A 27,282-nucleotide genomic window follows, 5' to 3' on the forward strand; every position below is an offset into this window, starting at 1 on the left:
GGCAGAGTGATAGTCATTTCGTCGGATCGGTTGGGAAAAGCAAAGCGTTTCTTTGCCGCATGTCAGTGCATTTAGTGGTCATCTTCACTGCTCCAACCGCCGTCATCGTCCTGGTCAATACTCTCCAGAACCTCTTTGATGATGCCATGTGACTTGGGATCGAGGTTCATGGCGATGGTCAGATGCTTGATAGCGTTGGCGCGATCATGGAGCCTCTTGTAGCACCGTCCAAGCAGGAAATGGACGTTGGGGTCTTCTGGAGCAATGTCTTTCAAGATCAGACACTCCTCGACTGACTGACTTGGCGCATTCAGCTTAAGCAGCACTTGCGCCTTGCGGAAGCGGGCCATCTTTGAGTACATATCCGCCTTGAGAGCGTTCTCAAACATCATCAATGCGGCCTCGGTCTTCTTCATGCGGTCAAGCATCTGTCATAGAGTTAGTAATGATTACACTAAAACATCATATAAGACTTACTATGCCAATCCGTACAAGAACCATGGGGTTGTTCGGATTGATACGTGTTGCTTCCCGGTAGTGCTTCTCAGCCACGTCAAATTTGCCCATGCGCTCGTACACGGTGCCCAAGCCATACCATCCGTTGTAGTGACGGATGTCAGCGCTGATGGCACCCCTGAATGCTATCATGGCCTTATCGAACTCCTCGTTGGCGACGTGTTCGTGGCCTTGGAGCGTGAAGGCGTAGGCGAACTTCGGATCAAGCTGAGAAGCTCGAACGAAACACTGAATCGCATCGTCATGCTGTCGATCTAATGACTTGGCGTTTCCGAGAGCGCACCAAGCCTGTGGTGAAAGACGATCCTGGTCCATGAGGGTGTGCGCGAGATGACCTAATGGGACCTCCTTCTTCAGTTGCCACAATGTGTTCGAGTAAACTTCCATGTGCTCCAGGTACGATGGTACCTTCTCTCGTATCCTTTGGAAGACTTCCTCTGCCTCGACATACTGATCCCGTTCGTAGTAAGCTTTTCCAATGTGTGCTAGCACCCAGGGGGTGTCACGCTGTGCCGGGGTGATCGACCCGAACATCTCCAACGCCTTCTTGGTATCGTACTTGCTCAAATGCTTGTAGCCTGACCCGATCTTGAGTAACAAACCTAGCAGCCAGGTCAACGCCTCTTGCTCCCGCGCAGTATCAACCGGCGGTGCCATTCGTGGTGGTGGGGCGTTGAACGCAGCGGCACTTGTGGGCCGCGACTGGGGTTTTGCTGAGTCGACAACGTCGAAATGCGGGTTACGGTTCCCACTGACAACCCTTCCCACAGTTGAAGTTGAGCCGGGTTTGCCTTTGGTGCCCGTTGCCTTCACCTTGCGGAGCTCTCTACTACGGTCCTTTGCCTCTGGATCCTTGCTTGCTCCGTTCGCCATCCGACTGCTTCCTGTACGGAAACCTGTCGTTACGGAATTCAGCAAACGGACACTTCTTCGTGGTGGGGCAGCTGTGGGGTCTATGGCCTGGTTACTCGACGACTGGCTGTGTTGTGTCGAATGGCCAGAAACAGTCCTCTTATGGCCGTTCTGGTTGATGGGCCTAGGGATATCCGTCTGGTCGGTCTCAGGAATCGCCTTGGTCCTAGATCGCGACGTGATCGGGCGCATCTTCGGTGGATCCTCTGCTGCGTTAAAGTTCAAGCGTGCCCTCCGTGGTGGTGGCTGGTTGTTCTGGGCTTCCGGACCTTGCTCGTTCAAGACCGGGCCTCCCACTTCGCCCATCATGACATCTTCGTCGTGATAGTTCTGACCATTCGCGACCGGCGTCTCCATGTTTTGATATCCACCGTTTGTCTGACTCTTGCCATTCAGCCGCGAAAACAGATTCGCGCCCCCTTGGTGCAGTCCAACATCGGCTCCTTGCCGACTTGAGGGGTTGAACGGGTCGGCGTCCGGAGTCGAAACGAAGGGATTTCTTGAGTCGGTGCTCTCTTGTGGTGCGGTAGAATGTGTAGCTCCGTTCGATGTCGTGTGCGATATCGATGCTAGCATGTCGGGAGTAATCTTGAAAATGTTGTGGGGACGGACCGCAGCCCCGAGATCGCATAGACCGGTGAAGGCATCCCACATGAAGGGATTCAGCTTCAGCGCAGCGACGAAACTATCGATCGCCTTCTGGTTGTTGTCATACGCCGCGTAGAGCTTGCCTAGCATGCAATAGCAGGCCGCAGCATCGGGAACGTGCCGTCTCGAAGTCTCTGAATGCTTGTCTAGAATCGTCAGCATTTCCTCTCACCCGTGAACGCACAGCGCGCTTACTCCAGTGATTTCGACCAGCCCAGAGAGCCCGGGCCTTTTCTAAAGCCTGTATTCCTTGCTCGTGTTTTTCGAGCCCTAGACATGACTGCGCAAATACGTAGGCGCACCCCAAATGTTGTGACTGTGCGCCTTTGGACTTTGAGTAGTCGTAGGCGGCTTTGTACCTTCCCAACCGAAGATTACAAAGGGCTATCAGATGCGCGGCATCGGCGTTGCGAGGCTCGAGAGCGTGTAGGCGACCGGCGAGAAAGAGGGCGTTTTCTGCAAAGCCGTTGTCAAGATGGTAGTGTATAAGCTGCCGTAGTTGGGCGTTTACACCACTCGGCGGCGGCGACATATCGGGCAATTGTTGTGATGACCGCGAGAGTCTGCGCCGGAGGAAGGAGATGGTGGAAGTGTAGAGAACTAAGGCCGCGTATTCATGGGAGCGTCGGAGGCACAGGGGCGGAGGTAATAGAGTCGTGAGGAAGGCGTGTCTCGGTGACTGTCGATGTTGTTGCTAGGTGACGCTCGCGGTTGTTCGACAAAGCAAATTGGCAAACAGCACCGGCGCGCAGTTGAAGTGAAGGTGAGACTATCAGGCAACCATATTAGGACGTAGCTGTTGTCGCGGGTAGCTGCAGAGGGTCCGGATGAAAGCGCGTTGTCGTTGTTGTTTCGTGTTGCAGGTCGACGTGAAGTTGCTCGCGCTTGTTGTGCATGGAAGGCGCGATGATCACAAACAGGCAACCAATCACCGCCCAGCAACGCTAGATGCCTTACTTTACGCCGCAGACCCTCTACTCTCCCGACGTCACCGCACACCACGACAACAAATTAAGGTGGTCGCCGTTGGGGTTGCACTGCACTGTATAACCTTCAAGAGTGAAGAGATCCCTCAGACTCATCAAGATGGCGCAAGTACGTACTTCTTCATATTCCAAAATAGCTTCAATGGCTTTTATTCGCCGCGTGTCAGTTTAAAACCTTACAGCCCTTCCTTCATAAAAGAGTTATAGTAGCAATAGAAGCGTCTCACTTCATTTCCAGAAACTCTCGCGATTCCCCCAAGAAGCTTCACAACTTTCTCCCTACTCTGCAACACCCTTTCACTCCACTAACCATTCCCCAGAAAGCCACCAAAACCCTCGCGGCCTCCAACACCGCCCGCCTGAACCAAACCCTCTACTTCACCCTCTTCATCCACGGTATCTACTGGCTCCTCCGCGCCATCCTCTTCCACTCCAGCTTCACCCGGCGCTCCCTCCTGCTCTACCTCTTCCTCGCCTCCCCCCAGATCCTCATCCAATTCGCCTTCGAGCGGCAATCGCGCCCCACGCTCACCGCCGACGGCGCCATCAAGCGCGCTGGCGAAGACCTCGAAGCCAAAGGGCTGACAGAATACATGTGGGACGTCATCTACTGGACATACGGCGTGATATTCTTCGCGGGCGTGCTGGGCGACAAGGCGTGGTGGCTGTGGGGCGTGATTCCGCTGTACAGTGCGTATGCGGCTTGGACGACGTATACGGGTATGCGGGGCGGGTTTACGGATGCTGCGGGCGTGCCGCAGCCTGAGGCCGGGACGAGTAAGAGGCAGGCGAAGATGGAGAAGAGAGGCGGGGCGAAGGTGCAGTATCGGTAATGGCTGGGACGGAGGTGCGCGCACGGCAGATGGGCGGTTGAGGTCTAGATGCACACAGCAGGGACTGTGGGTTCACGGGGGTTGGGGTGCGTACGGAATGCATGTTGTAGCCAGTGCATGGATCGTGCGGCCGAGCCTATGCTAGAAGGCTGGGGTGGAACACTGTGCGAGTGCGATGAGTGTGGTGATCTGGAACATGGTCGCATTCGTGTAGCAGGACATGTAAGACCGTTCAGTTGGATAGTAGCATATGCAAGGCGTTCGAGCATGACGATAGGAATGCTAGATGCCGACATGGTGGGGGAACATGGCCTCGAACGTTCTTCTTGAACGGTGAACGAAATGTACTGCCAGCATATACCGGCTTGACTAGTCCGTGGACTAGATCGTGCATGTAGGATATTTGCAATGTTTGTGATTGCCAATCGATGATATTGGCCAGCCTCAATGGCTATACTACATTTCATATACATCCATATCATACACTCCAGACTAGGCCTCCACCTTGGTTGGTATCTTGACCTGTCCCTTCTTCCTATCCTGGTGCGGCACACCATATCGCCATCCAACACCGGTGTGTTTTCTTCCATCCCGCCCGACAGCATCAACGCTGACATCTTGAAACACAAAGTCCCACCGCCTCTTGGGAACGACCTTGTGTGCGCGAAGCTCTGCTTGCTTCTTCTCTTCGATCTTGCGCTTCTCGGCGTTTTCAGCTTCAAGGCGCTCTTCTGCTAGGCGTCGGCGCTCTTCGAAGCTAAGGCCTTGAGCGAGTTCGCGCTCAGCAAGGACAAGTTCGGGGTGAGGGATACGTTCATCGGCAGGAAGCAGGTTGTTATCGAATGCTTTACCAGCATCCACTCGTGTGAAGTGCCGTGACTCAGAAACAGGAACGAAGAGCTGTTGACGTGTGGCGGGGTGGACAATGAGGTCGTTGATGGGTTCGTGTATGATTGGGCGTTTGCCCCTGTTCTCAGGTTTGGAAGTGTCGACGTAGGGTGTGATAGGGAGCATGTCAAGAACGGCTTTGGAGTAGGGGATAGCAAGGTGTTTGCCCTATATGCCAATGTCAGTCTGTGTCGTTGAAAGAGTTGTGGTATAATAGTGCGGTGGGGGTTGACGTTCAGCAAGAGCATAACTTGATTTTGTAACCATGTGGGTGTCTTAAAGACTAATCGAATTTTGAAGGTCTCTCATCATGTAATCGGGGTTTGCAAGAAAAGTGTTAGTGACATACCTGTGCTATCCATTCTTTCTCCAGCTGCTTCAACCGCACAACGGCGCCGACACGCTCGTTGCTGACACCATATTCCACACTGGCGAGTGATACTGTGGCTCCGTCCTTCTTGACGCGTTGGTATATAGCCTCTCGCAGGTCTTCGCTTAGAACTGGTTGACTCCGGAAGTATTGGTTAAGTGGGAACGGTCTCAAATCTTCTGCGGTTTCGGGTGGCAGCTTGCTGTCGTCTTCCTCTTCTTTATTCGTCTTCTTTCCATCTCTCTCTGCAGCCTCCCCTTCTCGGATTGCAGCCTCCAACTCGTCTAGATCTTCTTGTCCCGCTGGCGCCTTGTCTGGGTCCGCCTCGGGATCTTTGGTGACCTCTTCAGCCTTCATTGCCGGCTGCTCCCCCTTTGCACCGCCCTTATCTGCTGCGTTTCGTCGCCACCCTGGCCCAGCTCGTACCAGGTTGCCATACTTGTCGTAGGCCCCAAGGTAGTTCGTCGAATTGGGCAGCGGATCTTTCATTGACCTCCCGGGACCGTTCATCCACTCATAGAACTTCCGTCGCCGCATTGTTATTTGCTGACACGACGTTTGTGAGAAGTCGCGTGATGATTGTGCTGTTTGTGAGATGCATTGCGGTCTCAGAGGCGAGCACGAGGAAAAGGATGATGTGGCGGGGGAAGGGAGGTTTGCGGAACGTAACCGGGGAGGCATTATAGTGTGTCGTAAGTGCTACAGCATTGGCAGATGAAGAGAATGAGTGACAAAAGAAAGACGTGCAGAATATGGGCTTGTGGTGTTGTCTGCAGTTCGCAAAGTTCGAGTTAGAGAAAATCGGCCAACGCTAGATTATAACTAGCCTAGCCTGATCAATCATCGGCCAATTATCGCGCTGTTGTCTATGACCAGGACATCACACTGCAGCCCTTGATTGCGAGGCAACCGTCCGCGGGAGCTACTCATCTTTAGGAAAGTGCTCTGCTTCTAGAAGTCCCGGCAGTAAATGATCTACAGGGCGTCCCAGCAATGAGCCGGCTCAGTGCTGCAAGCCGCCGTCATCTTCGCACATGCCACGTGCGCGTACTCTTGACAACCTTCATGAGGGAAACGCTGTCTGCGGGCTCTCTTCAGGTCACCAGTCACCGTGGCCGGGTATCAGGACAAGATGTAGAGGTGTCACTAAATGGACTTTACTAACGCTAAAGTATTGACAGCCCATATCAACCAAAGATTGGAAACTAATAGGCCAAGGCCAAGCAAGAAGATCGAGCGACCTACAAAGACATATATGCTTGCAAAGATCACCGCAAGGACAGAACAGCGCCCAGTCCCGCTCTGTGACGGAGCGTACCGTGTGCTTCTGCCATATGAATGAATCCAAACATTGTTCGAGGAGAGAAAACAGTATATTTCCAAACAATTAGCCGCCATGCAACGAGATTCCCCTGTATCATGTGTTCTCCGTTAAATGTGACCAAGCCTAAGCCATGCACATCAATATCGATGGCGCCGTACCATGTGTGCAAACCTGCCAAACATGCTTTCGTAGAAGTAGAAGGGGACTAAATAGCGACTAAAAGAATGCACTTAACGTACGGACAGAGCCCTGTTCATACGGTTCCATACACCACTGGTGTTCCCTGGTCCAGACTAGGAAACAGCAAGACATGATGAGGCATTTGATAGGCGCAATGAAAAGAAGAGAAAAACGAGATTCCTGTCTCCAACGCCAACGCCAAGCAAACCGTATGAGCAATCGCGCAGGGGGGAATCATCGCTGTATGCTGGAAATGAAGTCCAAGACCAACGGACACAATGGCCGTCAGAAATTCCGCGCCGGTACCCATGCCCTTGCTCAAACCAAGAAACGAAGCCATATCGAAATCAAACAACTCAACACCTTCGCAATGACTGAAGGGACAGGATATAACGCAACAACAGGTGGAACACAGTTCGTGCAAATGCTCGGTGATGGCTGCTACCCCAAACTCCTAGATCATCACTCGTAACGGCATAGCAAAGCGGTTCATCATCACACTTAACGCCCCATCATGTATGAGGAGTATCCTCCAAAGCCATTGCCAGCAACACTGGATGCCAGAGGCTGCCGCATTGGAGGAGCCATGTCATGATGTCCAAAACCGCCATTGGCATACATGCCGAAGCTGGAGGGACCGTGGGTGTGGTGCACCGGAGTTGACAAGCCTGGGGGTGCAGATAGTCCAGGCGGTGGCCCAGTGGCGGTGGAGAAGCCAGGAGGAGCTGCAACATTGTTCGCAAAGCCGGACAAGGGGGTGGACGGTGACATGGCAGAGGCAGGGCTCATGCTAGAATTCTGACCGCTGCGCACGCCAAGAGGATTCTTGGAGAAACTCAATCGGATGCCGCCCTTAACGCTGTTGTGTAGCATGTATCCGTAGAGTTCGTTGAGAGCTTTGGTAGCGAATGATGTGTCTTCGAATTCCACAAAACACATGGGGCCATTCTGCTTAGTGCGGAAACAAAGGCGCTTGTATCCGCGCTGCTTGGAGAAGACTGCCTTCAATTCGTCCTCGGAAGTGTCCATGGGCAGGTTGCCCACATAGAGCGTGTTGCATGGTGGGTTCTGGTCAGCTGGGTTGACAGGGGGGTATGTTGGTCGCGCAAAATGCTGTGAGTACTGCTGGTAGCCGCCGCTGGGTGCGTTGCTCAACGCAGATGGGATAGTGTGTGGGGACATTGCGGACAATGCTGTTCCAGGAGATTGCATGTTCGCGCCAGATCTGGGCGAAGCATAGTTTGGTAATGGTGGAGAGCTCATGCCGTTGACGCCGTTGGTGTTCAGTGATAGGGATGCGAAGCGTGAAACGGGTATAGATGGATTTGGGTTCGTAGCCCTGCGCTGCATGCTAGATTGTGCAGGTGGTCCACCGGTAGCATATCCTAGTGGATCATTGAGGAGGCCATCGTCGTCGTCAGCTTCATCGTTAATAACAGACTTGCCCAGGTTGCGACTGGCAAATGATGTGTTTACAGGTGATGTTGGCGAGAACAGGTTTGATACAGGGAATTCTCCGTTGCCAAGGCCGGGGGTTCCGTTGGGTGGGGACATCTTCTCCATATTTTGAAAGGTTCCATTATATCGCGACGATTGTCGGCCATTGTTGGTAGCGCCGGCGATCCCATTTGCAATGGAGCCCTGTCGCGTAGATGAACTGTCGACCGTGTTGCGTCGTGATCCGAAAGCGCCGGGAGCGGGTTCCTGCATAACGTCCACTATCAGTGTCGCGTCGTTGGTAGCATTTCGCTTCCCATTCAGGAGATCCCGCGCCTCTTTTGCGCCTTCAAAAGTTTGGAAATGGGCGACAGCAGCCGCAAAGCCCTTGTCATCGTTGAACCTGGACTGAGGCACCATTTCGCAGTCGATGAGATCTTTGGCGAAAAGTAAGATGTTGCGCACAGCCTCGCGATCGCTGTTGCTAAGGCAGCTTGCCGCAGGAAAATAGTATGTCGGGCCTTTCGCATCTGGACTGCTTTCCAGGTCGCTGAAGGAGGAGAACATGGAGTGGCCGTTCTTGTCCACGGACCTGCGCTCTCCGAATGGGCCTGGCATGCCGTACGAATGCGACGCTGAGAAGACCTCTGCCGTCATGGTGTGCTGCGACGCGTAAGGCTTTGGTGGAGAGGATGAGGTAGAGCTGCTGATGGAGCCGTGCATGAACGGACTGTTGGAGAGGTTCGAGGGACTCGTGCTGCTCGGACTAGGCCCACCGGCCATTTCTTCCTTTGTGGTTGCGGTATTGCGGCGCCGTGTTGGGAACAAAGAGCTGGGGTCGAGGCGGGTCGAGTCGCGGGGCGAGGCAGACAGTGTGGGCGGTTGCTAGAAACGTCAGGATCGAAAGTGAGCACTGTCGCAGGCGGGCGTAGAGGCGGAGGAAGCCTGGGTGTAAAACAGCTTCGAAACGTGGTTATGCCCAGTGAACTTTTGGTTAGCGGGCGCAGGGCACAGGTGGTAATCGCACGCGAAAATGCGGCCGATTGGCGCGTCGCACAGCCAAAGTAGGCTGGACGGATTCAAAGAAGGCTGCAGGCTTGCGCGCAGCCACCGTAAGGGGGATGCAGCCGTCCGAGTGCTGGTAACAGGCCGTGGTGAGGGAGCGAAGCAGTGGGATCCGCGACAAGGCGAGGTCGGACGGGGGGACTAGCTGGGCCTGATATGGGGCCCGACTAAAAGCAAGACTGCGTAGGAGAATGAGATGCTGTCGCACGCTAAGGCTATCGGGTGGGCAAGGAATGCGCATGCAGCGAACGACTGCAGTGGTAATGGCGAGAAATAAAGCGGGCAGAGACCAATGATGTGGGAGCTGGTGGAGGAAGAGTTGGCGGTTTGGGCGCTGGCCTCGAGCGCCGGCCTGTACGCGACGGCGAATCAGCGCGGTGGCACCAGGGCAGGAGAGCGAAAGCGCGGACAGGTCAGACACGGCAGAGCACGGGAAATAGGCGTCTTGGAGGCGGCACAGTCCGAGGGGAGGTGGTGTAGGAGGAAATGAGCGAGGTATGTTGGATGTGGGCTTGGGAAGGGGCGTTCGCAGAGTGATAACCAGGACGCAGGCGCGTTGGGGGAGCCACCATGATCGCGGCCATGGAGCATCCTCACCACAGCCCTCCAGGGCTAACCCACGCTAATTGCCTGTGCGAGTATCCGGGTCGCACAGGCACCGTCGACGGGTTCCCACACGCTTGTTCAGCAATGACGCCGCGGCATGTGTGCGGTACATAGCTGTGCGCATCGCTGCGCTGCTCTCCTCTGTGCGCGCGTTCCTCTCTGCCCTTGCGCCGATGCGCCCTCATCCGCAATCACTGTGTCTGCGACGCTGCGACGCTCTCGGCCATATCAGCGGGCAGGTATGGGGTCAGGATGCTTTGGCCTTCCGCTGCCGCCAACTCTTCCCCAGCGATCTAACCCGGTGGTGGCCCGCCTTCCCATTGGCAGGCCCAGCTACCCAGCTACCCAGCGGGAGGTAATCAGCGTCTGGCAACGTGAAGTCGCAGCGGCGTGGGCGTGGCATGCAGCAGCTTCTGTGCAGCCGGTGCCAGTGCCACAAGCCCGCATTGTCTCGTCTCGTCCCTGCGACACTGCTATCGCAGCGCTTCGACTTTGGACCTCGTTGTGGCGCCCTTCCACACCCACGTTGACGGCGACCCCTGCTCAGGCCGTAACGTGATGGAGGGAGGACCCCTGAGAACGCGCCAGTACGTGAGCTCAGGCTATTGCAAGCGCCATCTCGAGTGCATCCAAAGTCATCACAAGCCTGCCGGCCATATCCCAAACTTACGAACCTGGGCCTGCTTGCTAGCGTGCCGCTCAGTGGCTTTTGGCTTGCGACCCACAGACCCAAACCGCGACCGAGTCCTCCACGTCGCTCGCGTCCCGGTCAGCTGGTGCTCAAATGCCGTTGCGGGCCAATCAGCACATTGGGCCTGGCAACGGAGAGAATTCCAGGCGGATTGACGTGCCCCAGCCTGGTCTCGATCGGCGCGAGAGCGGTTCAGTGAGCGACGCAGCAGCAGCCATCGCGATCCGCGCGCCATAGGACACCTCGGCGCCAGTCTTCTGCGGCTTCGATGCTAAGAGGCTGGCAGAATTCGGGCACTGATTGATAGCAGGGACCGATGCGGGGGTTGCTGACTTTTATGTCAGCATTTAGATCAGGCAGCACACGCAAGCGGATGCGGCCTGCGAATCACCGTAGTGTGGTCCGAGTCGGGATGCCGGCGGTGACCGTGCGTTCCGAAGTACAGCTGGTGGTAAGAGCAGAAGAAGGGAAAGAGCCTCACGACAGCACTCGAGATTGCGAGTTGAGGAGCACGTGGTAGTGATGCCCGTCCTAAGCCGAAGCGGCCAATCTACTTCTGTAGCGCTGCGGTTCGCTCCTTCCTCTCTCGCGCACCCCCAAATCGCGCATCTCGTCCAACGCCATCACCATGCCCACCTTCACAAACATCTATACACTGCTCACATCATGTCGTTTGGCCCAACCTGTCATCACCTTTGCCGAGCCGCTCACCGTCACGCCACGTGCGCCCGCTCTTCTCCCAAGCACAGTTCCGGTCAACACGATAGAATTGTGTACCGATGATAGCCTCGCTGATTGGAACTTCTCCAGCCGGGTAGATCATGTCCGTCATTTGCCTCCTAGAGCAAGACTGACTCGACTATAATCTACAGGCGTTCAGTCTCTGGTCCTCTCCTGCTTCCAGATTCGCAAGTCGTGCTTCAGACGGCAACCATACCGCAATAGCGCATAGGCTGACCCTGAGTCGCGTAGACTCGTTCCATCAGACCAATCTGCGGCCGCTACAACCTGAGCGGATGCAGCTGACCTGTCAATTTTCTTTCAGTAACCATAGAATCTATACCTCGAACGCACATCTCTTTTACTACTGGTCTTACACCGGACTCAAGCCACAAGTACCCTCCGGCGTCAGCTACCTGTCCAATCATTGAAGCTTACTCAACAACGTCATGTTGGTAAGACGGGCACCACATGAGCTTGATGTCGAAGTGGTTCCAATGTTGCAAAATATCTCAACCAGCACAACAGACAGCAGTACCTTTTGTGTGCTTCCACACAGCGACAGTACTCGCCCAGATACCCTATCATCACCTTCGGGTACTCTATCCGCGTGAGACAAGTACCTTGAGTTGTACTGCAATGCCTTCATCGATCACCAGCAATATCGCGTACAGCTGTCAGAGTCCGGCACTACATCTGTGCTCAGTTACAAGGATACAATATGGCTGAAGACTTTGTCCAAGGTGAGCTGCGTCACTTCGCACAATTAGTGACTGGCCAAATTGCCTGAGTCTGAACTCTACCCCAGTCAACACTTTTTCGCCCCCAAAAAGTCACAAGCACCTGACATGGATTTTCACGTAGAACGGCTCCTGGAAACAAATATCTCGACATTCTCTCCACGAATATATTCAACCAACATCATGTGCAGCTCAACGACTACGGTGGACGCTCTATCTTGTCAGCAGCCATTGCTGTATCCTTCCAGTCCGCCTCTGACTCGACAGACTTATCTTACTTCGAGAGCCCGTTCGTGTAAGCTAAATTCTCTACCCTCACGCGAGCGAAAGAACAGTGCACATCATCGCAACCGTTACCCTGCAAGCGGCTCACCGGATGTCGCTTCTACGCTTTGGAAACCACTAAAGCACCGGATCACGATTCAGTTATGGTCATTGGACGATTGTACTGTCGACCATCACGCCTAGCTTTTGGTCTCTCCACATTACGACCCACAGTTCGGACTAGCCGAGAGGAATCGCGACCACACATCTCAACTTTGAGCTCAATACCACCATTTCTGAGAGTCACGTCCACGAGCGTAAAAAGGCGACATGGCGTGCAAAGAAAGTTTCAAGGTCGATCTACACTTCGTTGGGACGTACCAGTCTCGGAGCAGGTTTCCGATATTACATTCCTAGCAAGACCAGGGCTAGCTCAAAACTCTGCGCATGGATCACCAACCAATGCTCCGGAACGTTGATATGCAACCAAGAGCGCGGGGAAGCCAGTACCAACTTCCTTCGTATCGCTCAGCCACTCACCACTGCTCCCGTCCTCAACTACCATTACGGCGTCCCCCAAGTGTGGCGACTGAAGAGTTACTGGCTGAGCCGCATCTCGTGATGGATGGTTCATGCGACCTGCCGTTAGCTGGGGTCACGTCAGACAAAGAAGCATGCCCGAACAAAGAGGCTGCTTATGACGGCTGCACGGCACTTTGCTCGGGAGCTTGGCCATGAGTCATGGCCTGCCTCGCGTTTCGGCTGTTCGATGTAGACTAATCTGTCTGAGGGATGTTCGGTGAGATGCGGTACCGCACGGTAGAAGCACGTCTAAATTACGGCGTCGGTGGTAAGCACAGCCCAACAACACCTGCGGAAGTTTCCTGTGGTGCATGTGTACGGTTTGTAGTGCTACGACAAAGGTATGGGGCTGTTTGACTGATATTAAAAGGCGATAAGCGTCGCATGTGCGTGTGCGTTGGGCGTGCGCTCGACAATCTTGGTAGATTCAGTTAACCAAGCACGCAATTGCCAAGTACTATTCCCTCTTCTGTTTCAAAACATCAAGCAGACCACATCTCCAAGACATTGCATAGTATGCATTCTATCAAACATGAATATGTATTTCCTTCCACAAAAGAGACCTGAACAGTATCCCATAATCACCAATCTAATACTTCCATCAAAGACATAAAATCAAGCAGGCAAAATATTCACAACCACCGTAAAATATACACTCATTCGTACTAAACAAACCAGTAGCCCGCCTTCCTCACTCCCTCACCCCCCTCCTCCGCTTTCGTCCTGGTCCCTCTCGTCCTGGTCCTTCCTGAAATCCCTCTCCTTCCTCTCCACAAGTTCCGCTAGTAATGCCATCAACCTCTTCTTCCTCTCCCGCACGCACGCCAACTCCATCCCTCATCATCTGCGCATTCAAATCGCTTAGAAGACCCGTATACGCCAGATCCGCGCGCAGCACGATTTCGCTTGGTGTTGGACTTGGACTTCGTTGTTTGTCCTCATCTTCTATCTTCTCTTCTATCTTCTCTTCTATCTTCTCTTCTATCTTCTCTTCTATCTTCTCTTCTATCTTCTCTTCTATCTTCTCTTCTATCTTCTCTTCTATCTTCTCTTCTATCTTCTCCTGCCCTTCTGCCTTCTCAGCGCCTTCAGAGTTCAGTTGTGATGAAAAGGCTAGCTTCAGTATGGAAGATGGGCGGATGTCTGTTGTCCCTGGTAGTTAGTGAGATGCAATCTCAGTTCGTGGCGAGAGAGGCTACTGGGCGAGTGATGTCCAAGAATAATGTTTATTATGTATGTACCTATGCTATCATCACGGAATCCATATCCACATCTACCTCAGCTACTACCATGTAGACAAGACATTCAGATCTCGTTGTAAGACAAGCCCGGCTTGCTCTGTCGGCGCAGACCTGTAGCTCCATCTCTGCATAGCTGAGGCAGTTGCGGACACTTTCCGTGCTATAAGATTTATGCTGCCTGAACAGGCGTGCATATACCCATGACACACCAACTTGTGCTTGACCAAGGGGAAGTATAAGTGGTAGATCCAAACTCCGTACCAATGCAGTGGGTATCGATGCTTACAGTCGCGCCAAGCGCCGAACAAGGTAGTCGAAATTATAAGAGTCGAAGAAAAGTTTGTGATGATTTCATCGACAGGCTCGAAGAAAAGAAGTATAAGACAAGACGTGCTGTACTGCATGATTAGAGTCAGTTGCACGTCGGTATACGGCTACTGATAGGCGGAGGCTTCGAAAGCCTGCACCATCAGCGCGCAAGTTTACACGGATCAAAGGTTGACCACTCGAGTGTCGTCGTTCAAGAACTCGCGACGGTATTTTGTGATCTCAGCAGCGATGCCACTGGGGTCTTTGATACGCCTCTTGCGAAGGTCGTTTAAAACGCTACGAAGACCGTCGTTCCACTGTTGCTTCTCTTCCTGGGTCTTCCCTGGATTGGCAGTACCAAGCTGAACTAGTAGCGTCTCACCTAAAAGAACAAAAGTCAGTCTGCGTGCAATGGAGGGGTACTGCGATGCCGATTCGGTTGTTGTCAATACGCACCAGTGATGCCCAAATCTCGAAAGTGCTGATCGGGGCAGTCTTTGTCGTTACAAGAACCTCCTGCAGTTTCGTACTGACAGAGAGCTTTCTTGGGGTCGATCTGATGGCTGAATGTGGAGGACATAAAGCCGCCAGTGACATCGTTCGTAAAGTTTGGATGGTAACGATACGACTTGAACATGCGAAGTGGACTCTCGTAAGGGGTGAACTTGGCCGCTTCTACCTCCTCATGAGCGGCAGATGCCTTTTCCCGGTTAGCTACGCTTGCAGGCGAGTGTTGGACGTACGTGTTGCGATGCATTCTCAGGCTGCAACTCTGGAGCTAGATCGTCAGCAACGTTAATGGTCTGCAGCCCTGCATTGCTTGCTGAAATGGTCTTGTCGTTTGCAGACTCTTCGGCAATCTCTCCGTCGGACTCTGATTCCGAGTCTGAATCTGAGTCTGAGTCATCCTCAGATGAGGAAGCTATGTCCATTTCACCATCTTCCGCTTCTATATCAGCTTCGACACCAGCTTCGACCGAGTCAGTTTCTGGGACAGAAACATCAGCTTGCACATCGGGCATTGCCTCATCAATATCAGGAGGCTCATAAGCTTCTTCGTCCTCGGTAGAGACGTCATTAGATGCCACAGATTGCGCTGCCTCTGGTCCTGGAAGCTGAGCACTCTGGTCAATGGTCTCTTCGGTGACCACGAGCTCATCAGGCTCATACTCCTCTTCTTCATCCTCGGAAGAAACCGACATCTCGACCTCCCCTTCTTCAGACGGAGAGGGGGCGTCCAGAGCTTGAGCTTCGGAATATGTTTGGGGTAGATCCTGGACTAGACTCTCCCCCTGGCCAGGCTCAGTTGCTGGTGCTGGAGAGTAGAAGTCGTCCTCATCGAGTGGAGTTGCACCATTGTTCACTTGCTGCTCAGGCTCCACTGTAGCCTTATCCGAAGCCATCAGCTGAGTGGTTGCAGCCGCTGGATCCTCAAGCCCAGACACATTATGTGAGAACTGTGATGCGTCGATGACGGAACCAGCAGTCTCCACAGTTGCGACGCGGTCAACAGTTGAAGCCTGGGCAGGTGCCACTGCACTGTTGACCTTCAACTGAGAAGTCTGACCTAAGCCAGGAAGAAGAGCAACCTGTGCAGCAGCCTCTCCCTGCCCCGATGATACTGGATATTCAGATACTGAACTAGTATGAACCATGTCTTGTCCCTCAGCAACAGGACCTGAAGAGGCGGAGACTGGAGCATTGGTCGGAGGGGCAAAGACAGTACCTGCATTTGCAGCCATGGATTCGCGTTCGGATGGCATTTCGTGCTCGATCTCATCCTTTTTGGCGCGCATTTCATCGTGCGACATACCTTCGGTGTCGACCCCGATGCTCTCTAGCTCACGTGTGAGCCGCTCCTTATCTTCGGCAAGTTTCTGACTTTGCGCCCTCAACACCTCCATTTCCCTCATCAATTCTGCGATTCTACTGGTATTGGAAGCAAGCTCAACATCGAAAACAGGTAGCTTCGACACAATCTCGTCTCTGCGACGTCGCTTCACATCTCTAGAAAGCTCGTTCGTGTCCTGCATGGTGTCACCGGGAGCGGTGGTGAGCACGTTCAGAGGAGGTTGGACAAGCTGATTGCTGTGTTTTTGGTGACTCGTGGCAATGCCATTCTGCTCTGACGAAGCGCTTTGAGGTGCTGGGGAGGATGCCGCAGCTGCAGCCTTGTCTTTTGCCCTTTTTTCAGCAAGCTTTTTCTTGAGTGTCTCCTTCATAGCTGCCAGCTGGTCTTCCTTCCTCTTCAATTCTTTCTCTCGGGCCTGTGTAGCTGGAGTTGGCGGTCCGGGCGTGCTGGCAGCGGATGATCCGGGAAGAACAGAAGTTGGCTGAGATGGCAGCTTGGGTAACATTCCTGGGAATTGGACGCTCGTTGATGGAGGTGCCTGATCATTGTCGATATCCATGTCGCTGCCATTAGATTCATCATCGCTGACCTCAATGATCATTTGGTCTTCATTGTATGCGTGAGGAGAATCGCCCAACGGTCGGGTGTATGGCGTCGCAGAGCCGCGCGGCGTAGAGGCTTCGGTCGAATCGACAGGAGCGGGCCGCTTTTGAGGGACAGACGGCGATGGTCTAGACGCGTTATCCACGGAAGAAGAGGGTTGCATGAATAGCCCAGGTATTCCGGTGAATCCGGCATTGTACGACTGATGAACAGGAGTTGTTGTCCCAGAGGGTGCGCGCTGCGAAGCCGGCAATCTTTTTGCCTCTGTCTTCTGAAAAGGCGACGAGACTGAGGCTGGAGCTGTTGCAGCTGGAGTGGACGGCTTTGTCCCAGCCCTCATCGCTTCTAGCCGTTGTTTGATCAATTCAGTTGTACGTGCCCTTTGCTCATCGGTCATGGGTGCTTTTGGAGTGGGCGTTGTGATTGGTTGAGGGGCTTTCACCGCTTGCGCAGCTGGTGCACTCGCCACTGGTGGAATATGTTGTGGTGGACTTGCCTTCGCTGCGCCGGCTTGCTTTGCGAGTTTGGCTGCCTGTAGACGAGCGATATAATCCCTCCGATCAACAGGGGATGGAGCTGCACTAGATGCAGGAGCGGCTTGAACTGCCGTCTTGAGCATAGGAGCTGGGGTAGGCTGATGTCCTGAGCTGCCCGAGACTGGCTGAACTGCTAAGTTTGTAGACGCTTGCGAAGGTAGCTTTTGTGTCGCAGCAACCTCTTTGGGTGGCAGGATAGGTGCAGGCTCAGATGGCAGATTTAAACTTTGATAGATACCTCGCAACTGCTCGAGGTCCAGAGGCTCTTTGGCCAGTGTACGATAGCCAATGTTGTTGCTATGTAGAAGCTTAATGAACTGCTTCGCCTGGTCTCGGTCGCGTTGAATTGGGTCTACAGGTGGCGGGGCAGGTAGCTGCGGAGATGCTCGTCGAACGGGCTCCTTGACCTTCATCTGGCCAGCGGCTGGTCTGTCGGGATTGTAGCCTTCCTCAATCCGTGGCGACGCCTGCTTCGCCTGTGGAGCAGAGCGTGGCGGTTCGGCATGTGTTCGACCATAAGCCTTACCATTCGGCACAAGAGAGGCAGCCTCACTTTCGCTGACCTCACCGTCTTCTCTGTCGCTGTCCATGACTTCTTGGATGCGGTCACTAGCTGCCATTGTGTTTTGTTGCTGGTGTGGGAGAGGGAACGGCATCGGTGGCGCGGGGTATTGAGAGTTGGGAGGAAGGAACGACTGTGAAGGGAAAGCGAAGCCAGGAATGGGTGGTGGAGGTTGTCCATTCATGGCAGCGCTTTGCATCATGGCAAAGAAAGCGGCAGGATCAGGTGGCGGCCACGCAGCTGCGGTAAGTCAGTCTCAGTTTGAGAGGCGCTTCGATGCCGTGGAGAGGGAATTACCTTGCGGATACGGGGGTTGTTGAGCGTTTTGGCTGTAGGCATGGTGGTTAACATTTGAGGGAGGCGCTTGTTGCTGCAGACCAGGAATATAGAAAGCATTTGGGGCAGGTGCGGGCTGCATTGCCTGAGAGCTGCCTTGCGCGTTTGGTGGCGGCGCATGGGCCATCGACTGCTGCATTTGTTGCATTTGCTGCTGAGGGGGAAACTGGAAGGGAAGGTCGTAGTATGGCTGCCCATAGTTGTGTTGCGCCATTTTGGCTCAGTGTATCTGGAAGCTCTTCGCGTCTCTCACTTCTCTCTCTATTACAGTCGCGCTTGCGTCAGATCATTGGGCAGCAAGGCGGGTGTCGGGCGAGCAAAGAAGAGGGGCGACGAGGATTCTATAGTTGATGCGATAATCGATCGCCGTGTTGATGATTTGGAGTCGCGACGGCAGAAAGTGAAGGCGCGCGGTAGATCTTCAATTTGGGCGGCTGCTAGCGGCCTTTCTGCCGTCACGTGCGCACGTTCGCGTCCTAACCATGGAGGGTTGCCCCGGGCGCCTCGACGCCCGCTGGCGTCGGTTCAAACAAACAACAAGCCGAACGTGCTCGCGCATACAGCCGCCCCTCTCCATTACCTCTGTAACCACCATCGTTAACTTCGGCGCTGTGCAGTGCATCCTTGTACATAAAATTGGTCTGCACCTTCCATTTCTGCAGGACTGTTGATTTTCGGTCTTGCGTTCCTTCTATAATGCGTCGCGCGCCTGCAGGTTGCACAATCCACTTACCCCAGTCTCACAACCAAGAACGCGATGAGTGCGCCTGCACCAAATGGAGGACGGCCTTTTGCACGCCAGTCGCGCAACAGCCCCTTCTCTAGGAATAATACACAATCACCATCTCCAGGGCCAACGCCCAACGCGCGCCCAAAATCTGAGTTCATCTCGTCGCCCCTCGCAGACGAGCCGAAAATGGGCCACCTTCGGAATCAGTCTCTCACACAACTCAGTAGCCCGCTACTAGGACGAAGCGATACATCACGATTACGGTCGAATTCTGCGCGCAATAGCACACCTGTGGGCACATTTGCACCGCAGTTCATATCGGAAGACGGTCAGGAGACGCCGCGGCTAGGCGGCATAGTCGAGGGCGAGAATGACTTCTCAGGAAAGCGATATGTCTGGCTTAGGGATCCGGCGACTGCATTTGTCCGGGGATGGGTTGTGGAAGATCTGCCAGAGGGACGAATCCTCGTACAATGCGACAATGGCTCGCAGCAGGAGGTGGAGGCGGATGCGGTCGACAAGGTCAATCCGGCCAAGTTCGATAAAGCCGACGACATGGCAGAACTCACGCACTTGAACGAGCCTTCAGTCATCCACAATCTTCATATGCGATACCAGGCGGATCTGATATATGTACGTCTGGCGAGCTGTATGGTTTGGCGCCTGCTAACAAATACAGACTTACTCTGGTCTCTTTTTGGTCACAATAAATCCCTACTGTCCGCTCCCAATATACTCGCGAGAATACATCAACATGTACCGAGGGCGGAGTAGAGAGGAAACAAAACCGCATATTTTCGCCATGGCGGACGAAGCTTTCCGGAATCTGGTAGACGAGGGCGAGAACCAGAGTATTCTTGTCACGTAAGTGCAATCTCTTATTCCACTGTGTCCCTGCTAATATACCATAGCGGTGAATCTGGCGCAGGTAAAACTGAGAACACCAAGAAGGTCATTCAATATTTGGCTGCGGTCGCAAATTCAGACGATACGAGAGCCAAGTCGGGAGGACGCCATCTCTCCAACTTGTCGGAACAGATCCTCCGCGCCAATCCAATCCTCGAAGCATTCGGAAATGCCCAGACCGTGCGCAACAACAACTCCTCTCGTTTCGGAAAGTTCATTAGGATCGAATTCACTGCGACTGGTCAAATAGCTGGAGCATACATTGACTGGTACCTCCTGGAGAAATCCAGGGTAGTACGAATCAACTCGAATGAGCGGAACTACCATGTCTTCTACCAGCTTCTGCGAGGAGCAGATGGCAAGATGAAGCAGGACTTGCATCTGAACAATAAGGAGATCGAAGACTTTGACTACACCAAGCACGGCAATGATGCGATTTCTGGAGTATCTGATCGGGATGAGTGGAACGCTTTGATAGAAGCCTTCCACATCATGGGATTCACGGACAAAGATCAAACCTCCATACTACGAACAGTAGCGGCTGTCCTCCACCTCGGTAACATTCGGGCCATGAAGGAGAGCAGACGAGCAGACCAAGCAACCTTTGATCTTGCCGCGGAGGCACAGGCGAGGATTGTCTCCCAGTTGCTCGGCATCTCTTCAGACGACTTCGTGAAGGCGCTTCTACATCCACGAGTCAAAGCTGGCCGAGAATGGGTTGAGAAGGTTCAAACTCCGGAGCAAGTCAATCTATCCATCGATGCTTTGGCGAAGGGCATTTACGAGCGTGGCTTCGGAGATCTAGTTGACCGTATCAACCGGCAGCTTGACCAAGCTGGTAGCGGAGGAGATGACTCTCACTTCATCGGAGTTCTCGATATCGCCGGTTTCGAAATCTTCGACGAGAACAGCTTCGAGCAGCTGTGCATCAACTACACCAACGAGAAATTGCAGCAATTTTTCAACCATCACATGTTCGTTCTTGAGCAGGAGGAGTATGCTCGCGAGCAGATTGAGTGGAAGTTCATCGACTTCGGTCGCGATCTTCAGCCAACTATTGATCTCATCGAGCTCCCTAACCCGATTGGTATCTTCTCGTGTCTGGACGAGGACAGTGTCATGCCAAAGGCCACCGATAAGACCTTCACGGAGAAGCTACACTCCCTATGGGACCGCAAAAGTACAAAGTACAAGCGATCGCTACTTACTCAAGGTTTCATGCTCACGCATTATGCCGCCGAAGTAGAATACTCCACAGAAGGCTGGCTGGAGAAGAACAAGGATCCGCTGAACGACAATGTAACACGACTCCTGGCTGGTTCTAGCGACAAGCAAATCGCTCACCTCTTCACGGATTGTGCCGATGTTGAAGATGATGCTGGAAGCTCCCGTAATAGGGTGAAGAAGGGTCTCTTCCGAACAGTTGCTCAGCGTCACAAAGAGCAATTGTCTTCCTTGATGACCCAGCTTCATTCGACACATCCCCATTTCGTTCGATGTATCTTGCCAAATCACAAGAAGCGACCCAAACAGTTCAGCGCGCCCCTCGTACTCGATCAGCTCAGATGCAACGGTGTACTAGAAGGTATCCGTATCGCACGTACAGGTTTCCCTAATCGACTGCCTTTTGTCGAATTCCGCCAGCGATACGAGGTGTTATGCAGAGACCTCCCCAAAGGCTACCTTGAGGGCCAGGTCGCAGCAAAGATGATACTGGAGAAGCTCAACCTTGACAGAGCACTATATCGTGTTGGTCTGACCAAGGTCTTCTTTAGAGCCGGTGTTTTGGCCGAGCTTGAAGACCAGCGTGACACACTCATCCGAGATATCATGATTCGCTTCCAATCAGCAGCTCGAGGATTCGTCCAACGTCGCCTCGCACACAAGCGACTTTATCGTGCTGAAGCCACTCGTATTGTGCAAAGGAACTTCCAGGTCTATCTTGACATGCAGTCAAACCCATGGTGGAGACTGTTTGCGCGCATGAGGCCCATGCTTGGAGCTACTCGCCAAGCCGCGGAAGTCAAGAAGCGTGACGAAATGATCGTGAAGCTGGAAGAGAAGATGCAACTCGAGGCCGCCGAGAAGCAGCGAGTTGAAGATGAGCGAAGGAGAGCCGAGATGGACATCCAGCGTATCCAGAAGACGCTCGAAAGTGAGCGTGCTTTAGCACTCGACAAGGAAGAAATCTTCAAACGCCTGCAATATCGAGAGGCTGAGCTTACCGAGAAGCTTGCCGGAGCTATCGAAGACCAGGACAAGTTAGAAGACCAACTAGACGAACTCATGGAGGCCAAGAAAAAGATCGAAGAACAAGCCGAAGTCTGGCGCAAAGAGTTGGAACAGGCTAGTCAAATCATCAGCAGCCTGGAAGACGAGAAACAAGATCTTGAGACACAACTTGCTGAAATGGACCAGCAGCTACAAGAGCTGGAAGCCGCCAAATCGCAACGTAGTCAGGCCGAAGAGTCTCTGAGTCAAGAGGTCAAGATGCTCACCAGCCACCTGCACTTGAAGGAGCGCAAACTTGAAGAGCTTCAGGCAAAGCTGCTCAAGACCGACCAAGATCTGGATATCAAGCTGGCAGCATCAGTTAAAGAAGTTCAAGCGAGCAAGAAACAGATCAAGGAACTCTTGGACGAAAATCGCCAAGTTCGACAACAAATCGCGGACCTTTCGTCGACCTCGACTAGCTACGAAGATCTAATCAGGCGCAAGGAAAGTGAACTGGCTATCCTCAAGACGGACCTTAAGAATTACGAATCTGATCGCCAGATCTTTGACAGCGAAAAACGCACACTGGCTTCGAAACACGATGATCTTCAGAGCCGGCTACGAGACGCCAAGGCTGAAGTTGATGCTATGCGCTCGCAGCAGCAGCAACTCGAGCGCGAAGCTGCTGATACCAAGCGCCTCCTAGAGGAGAAGATTACAGAAGACGCACAGAGCAGCGAAGGCCGAAAGGTTCTAGAGGAGCAGATCGAAACCCTCAAAGCAGACCTTTTCCACGTGCAGAAGGAGCTAAGCCGGGAGCGTCAGTCTCGCGACGATGTGGAGATGCTGGGCGAGCATAGGTACGACACTTTGAAGCGAGATTTCGATGCCTTGAACGAGTCCAAGATCACCATCGAGAAGGAGATGTACGTCCAGCAAGACGCTCTACGACGAGCCAATGAGTCTCGTGCCAATCATGAGAAGGAGCGCAAGGACTATCAGAGCGAACTGCGTACCCTCCGCGAGAAATACATGAAGCTTGAGGAGGAGAAACTTGATGCCGATGCGGAGGCAGAGCGTGTTCAGTCCCGTTTGGCCTTGGAACGCCAAACAGCACAGCAACGGGAGATTGAAGCAAAAGACCAACAGCTCGATCAGCTAGAAGCAGAACGCGATGAGCTTGCCGAGCAAGTTCATAATCTTACACAGATGCTAGCGGACTCCGACTCTTTCAAAGAGCGCAATGACCAACAAAAAGAGCGCCTCGAGCGAGAACTCGTCACAGTTAAAGGCCGTTTGACTGCATCCGAAAACGACAATCGTGCCCTTCTCAACAAGTTACAGCAGAAGAACCTAGACATTGCGCGATCTAGTTCTCGTGCTGGAGAAACCCAACGTTCGAAGATCATACAATTGACGAACGAGAAGGCCAAGGCTGAAGAAGAGAGCAAGCACCTCTTCAGTCAACTTGAGGACGCTCAGCTCACCATTGCCTCGTTAGAGAAGCAAAAAGAGAAGCTTTCTCTCAGTCTTGAGGACTTGAACCATGAAATTACACGAGAGCACAAGACCAGCCGCAACGCCGAAAAAGCGTCTTCGACCTTCAACCTACAGCTTGCAGATGTCAACAGAAAGCTGGAGACCGAGAGGCAGCTTCGAACACAAGCTCAGGCCAACACTCGCACCGTTCAGGCAACTCTGGAAAACTCAAACCGCGAGCTTGAAGAATGCCACAAACAGCTCATGCTCTTACGCAAGGTTTTCGACCCCGAAGGCGCCGATGTCACCATCACCTACGATGCTGCCAAGCCGGACATCACCAAGACGGTCAATCTTGCGGAGCGTTTGGAGGCTGCCAATCAAGCTCTGCGTGTGGCAGCTGAGCGATACTCGCGCGCTGAGGCTCAGTTGGATGAGCTCCGGGAAAGGCACGAGGATGAGCTCAATAACATGGATGCTCGTCATGCTAACTCGAAGCGTGCAATGCTAGAGGAGATGAACAGCAGTCAAGTCAACCAAGCGGGCGCACGCCGATCGCCTACTCATGTTCGTAAGGATAGCGAGAACCGTAGGCCATTCTCGATCACCAACACGCCAACAAACCAGAGGCATATCAGCAACGCCACAGATAACTCTGCTCGCTCAGATCGTACTGTTGACACTGTCGCATTCAACAACCGTATGGATATGGCTGCCGAACTTGAGCTCGTGCAGAATCAGCTACAAATGTCAGAGATGCGCAACAAGCATCTGCAAAGCCAAATCGAGCGATCGCCTGTTCGCAACGGCTACCAAGACGACAGCCCGTCTGTCCGGAGAGTACACAAGCTGGAGCGTGAGAACTATCGTTTGCATGACATGCTCGATGATTCCGCCAAGAAGGTGTCTGCGCTCGAACACAGCCTTCAATCAGGCCAGCTCTCCTACCAGGAAGTCCAGACTAAGTCTCACGAAGAGCTCTTCGATCTTATAACATCACAAGAGCAGTCCCGCAAATCGGTCGTACAGGCCCACAAAGCGGCGATCAACGAGCTTGCCGACGCGAAGACAGCATTTGACGACATCAAGCAAGCAAAGATTGCCATCGAGAATGAGTTGCGAGAGATCAAGATGGACTTCGACGAGTTCGCTTTGGAGAGAGAACAAGAGCATGCCAACCACAACCAACTGCTACAAGAATTTGCAGACCTCCAAATTCGATTGGACAATGAAACTTCAACACTGGTCGATGCTCAATCAAACCTCAGCCTGTACAAGAACAGGGCTGATGACTACTTCAACAAGCTTGAACAAGCAGAAATCTCTGTTTTGAAGGCTTCGAGAGCCGAGCAATTTGCCAAGTCGCAGGCGCGTGAAGCTGAAGAGACTTGTGCGACCGTCATGGCTGAGCGCAAGAACATGGATGGCATGGTTGAAGACCTCCAACGACAGGTTCAGCGATTTGAAGAGCGCGTCGAAGACTTGTCGACCGACCTGGAGACTGCATTACAAGCCAAGAAACGCCTCCAAAACGAGCTCGAGGACTACAGAAGCCAGCATGCTCACGATGTTGAGGATGGTGAAACGTCGTTGGAGCAGACACGGAGAAAGTACCAGACTGAGCTCTCAACATTGACACACGAACTCGATGTCGAACGGGAGAACGTCATCTATGTGCGTGAAGAGAATGGCCGATTGCGCGAGGAGATTGAGGAGATGCGAAGCAAGTGGGATGACGAGGTCCTAAACTCTTCCACCTGGGCCAAGGAGAAGAGCCGTCTTGAGATGACTTTGCAAGTTATCTCGAACTCTCGCGACGAGGCGGCCAACGCCCACAACGAAGCACAATCGAAGATCGTAAGTCTGCTTTCACAGGTTCGCAACCTGCGCACCAACGTCGACGACCTCGCTGCTGAGCGAGACTCAGCTATCGAGGAGAAGCGACGCCTCGAATCACGTCTGCAAGAGGCTGCAGATGCGCTTGAGGACCTCTCGCGCTCAGACTCGCCGGCGATGCGCAACGCTGCCACCTACGACCGTGAGCTTTTGGAGCTCAAGTCAGGTTTGGCACAGCAAGAGGACATTGCTGCCGCTGCAGTAGGCAAGATGCGCCGTGCTGAGGCATTGGCACAAGAGTTGCAAAAGGACATTGTCGCAGAGCGTGAAGCGAATGTAAAATTGCACAAGGACAAGGCTGCAGTCGAGAAGGGCCTAAAAGACCTTCAGCTTCGCCTTGTAGATCTGGAGACCAAGGGCTACAGTGGCTCTGCCGGCAAGGACGTTAGGTTCCTTCATGGCCGTATTCAAGAGGTAAGCGTTATCCGAACCCAGTCACTCGAATTTCACTAACATGTTTCATAGCTTGAGAAGGCACTTGAGACCTCGGAATCAACACGTCTCACGGAATCGCGAAGCGTCCGCAACGTCGACCGTACCGTCAAGGACCTGCAAACCCAGATCGAGCGTCGCGACAAGCAAAACGCCTCAGTAATGGAGGATCTGAACAAGGCTCGTGAGAAAATGTCAACCCTACTCGCCACCATCGACGAACTTCAATCCTCAGATTCGTCAAGTCAGCTTGCCGCTAAGCGCGCCGAGCGTGAACTCCGTGAGGAGAGAGAGAAGAGCCTACGTCTTGAGCGTGAACTCGAAGGATGGAAGAACCTTCGCGTCGAACGTCGAAGCGCTCTCGGCGTCCCCGCCGCTGCAGGAAGTGACGCAGGCGACGCCCGCTCCCGCCGCGGCTCTTCCATCGGCCTATTAATGGGCGAGATGGGCGAAGTAGCATCGAGCGAAAAAGGCAAATACGGTAGCCTCCGCAGCAACCTCCGACGCGTATCCGGCCAGAAGGGTTTTTTGTAGTTGATGGGGCCTCCGAGGAGACGGGGATGAACTGGAGGTCCCGGTATCTTTTACCAGTGAAGCTGGATCCGCACCGCGAAGAAGAAGAGGATCCAGCAACGGCTGTTGTTGTTAATAAGAATCATGTCAAGGAGTTGGAACGCAAGGATTCCACTATTGGCCAGGAGTATATGGAGAGGGTCGTGCTTGATCTTGATGAGGATGATGGCGCGAGCACGCTTGTCGGACATGAGCATGAAAATGGCATGTATGGCGAGAAGGAGGTCGAGATGGAGGTCGATGACAGCGAGGATGAGGACGAGGGCCGGGACGGCGGGGATTGTGGAGTTAAACGGAAACGTACTATACGGGTTATTATCAGGTCAAGGGCGTTTTTGTAGGATGAGCATGGGGTCTAAGCTCTTTCTGGGCATGGCTTCTCTGTTTACATCGGCGTTTGTTTTTTAGCATCGGGCGTTGAGTTCTTTGGTTCAGCGGTGGGAGAGCTGAGATTTTCTGGCTGGTTGTGTAGGAGGGATTTGGATATGATTAATGAGGATTGAGCCTGTTACTTCACTTGATGTTTTTTGGGTGATAGTGACGCGGTTCTTGATATCTTGATACCCAGTGAAGAACCTGTAGCCTTCCAACAACCCTGCGTGCCGCCCGCTGCACCCTATGCCCTCTGTACTCCTGTCCCTTCACCGTGACCTGCACCGCCTCCGCCAGCAGCAACGCGCCGGTCGCGACTACTCTTACCTGCTTTTAACCACCTTCACCTGCTCTTGCTCTGATATTAGTCTTCGCCCCACTATCCATCTTGATCTCGTCAAGCCCCATGCTCTCTGCGTTTAGAAGGACTAGTCTCCTGCCAGCGCGTCGCCTGTTAGGCTTGGCGGGTTGCTCCTACT

The 27,282-nt window shown here is 53.4% G+C and overlaps 8 protein-coding genes across 8 annotated transcripts; 4 read left to right on the top strand and 4 right to left on the bottom strand.

Moving 5' to 3' along the window:
* Positions 1-71: 71 nt before the first annotated feature.
* SNOG_09704 (hypothetical protein) lies at positions 72-2,166 on the bottom strand (the record flags this gene model as incomplete). The annotated part of the gene is made up of 2 exons (XM_001799938.1): positions 72-428; positions 478-2,166. 2 exons carry the CDS (start codon positions 2,164-2,166, stop codon positions 72-74), a joined length of 2,046 nt encoding a protein of 681 aa, XP_001799990.1.
* Positions 2,167-3,162: 996 nt separating this feature from the next.
* Positions 3,163-4,356, top strand: SNOG_09705 (hypothetical protein; the record flags this gene model as incomplete). Its single annotated transcript, XM_001799939.1, has 2 exons — positions 3,163-3,171; positions 3,383-4,356. 2 exons carry the CDS (start codon positions 3,163-3,165, stop codon positions 3,893-3,895), a joined length of 522 nt encoding a protein of 173 aa, XP_001799991.1. The 3' UTR covers positions 3,896-4,356.
* Positions 4,357-4,387: 31 nt separating this feature from the next.
* SNOG_09706 (hypothetical protein) lies at positions 4,388-5,690 on the bottom strand (the record flags this gene model as incomplete). The annotated part of the gene is made up of 2 exons (XM_001799940.1): positions 4,388-4,951; positions 5,133-5,690. The coding sequence occupies 2 exons, from the start codon at positions 5,688-5,690 to the stop codon at positions 4,388-4,390; spliced, it is 1,122 nt and encodes a 373-aa protein (XP_001799992.1).
* A 1,468-nt stretch (positions 5,691-7,158) lies between these two features.
* On the bottom strand, positions 7,159-8,877 carry SNOG_09707 (hypothetical protein; the record flags this gene model as incomplete). Its single annotated transcript, XM_001799941.1, has 1 exon — positions 7,159-8,877. One exon carries the CDS (start codon positions 8,875-8,877, stop codon positions 7,159-7,161), a length of 1,719 nt encoding a protein of 572 aa, XP_001799993.1.
* Positions 8,878-9,862: 985 nt separating this feature from the next.
* SNOG_09708 (hypothetical protein) lies at positions 9,863-10,693 on the top strand (the record flags this gene model as incomplete). The annotated part of the gene is made up of 2 exons (XM_001799942.1): positions 9,863-10,315; positions 10,493-10,693. 2 exons carry the CDS (start codon positions 9,863-9,865, stop codon positions 10,691-10,693), a joined length of 654 nt encoding a protein of 217 aa, XP_001799994.1.
* A 391-nt stretch (positions 10,694-11,084) lies between these two features.
* SNOG_09709 (hypothetical protein) lies at positions 11,085-11,321 on the top strand (the record flags this gene model as incomplete). The annotated part of the gene is made up of 1 exon (XM_001799943.1): positions 11,085-11,321. One exon carries the CDS (start codon positions 11,085-11,087, stop codon positions 11,319-11,321), a length of 237 nt encoding a protein of 78 aa, XP_001799995.1.
* Positions 11,322-14,494: 3,173 nt separating this feature from the next.
* Positions 14,495-18,415, bottom strand: SNOG_09710 (hypothetical protein; the record flags this gene model as incomplete). Its single annotated transcript, XM_001799944.1, has 7 exons — positions 14,495-14,694; positions 14,769-15,026; positions 15,052-16,969; positions 17,007-17,112; positions 17,264-17,299; positions 17,547-18,105; positions 18,244-18,415. The coding sequence occupies 7 exons, from the start codon at positions 18,413-18,415 to the stop codon at positions 14,495-14,497; spliced, it is 3,249 nt and encodes a 1,082-aa protein (XP_001799996.1).
* A 482-nt stretch (positions 18,416-18,897) lies between these two features.
* SNOG_09711 (hypothetical protein) lies at positions 18,898-26,940 on the top strand (the record flags this gene model as incomplete). The annotated part of the gene is given in 7 exon segments (XM_001799945.1): positions 18,898-18,962; positions 19,216-19,564; positions 19,611-19,795; positions 19,843-25,387; positions 25,406-25,840; positions 25,892-26,339; positions 26,378-26,940. 7 exon segments carry the CDS (start codon positions 18,898-18,900, stop codon positions 26,770-26,772), a joined length of 7,422 nt encoding a protein of 2,473 aa, XP_001799997.1. The 3' UTR covers positions 26,773-26,940.
* Between the last annotated feature and the right edge of the window lie 342 nt (positions 26,941-27,282).

Source organism: Parastagonospora nodorum, assembly GCF_000146915.1.
Source record: "Parastagonospora nodorum SN15 chromosome Unknown scaffold_15, whole genome shotgun sequence".
NCBI classification, from domain to species: domain Eukaryota; kingdom Fungi; phylum Ascomycota; class Dothideomycetes; order Pleosporales; family Phaeosphaeriaceae; genus Parastagonospora; species Parastagonospora nodorum.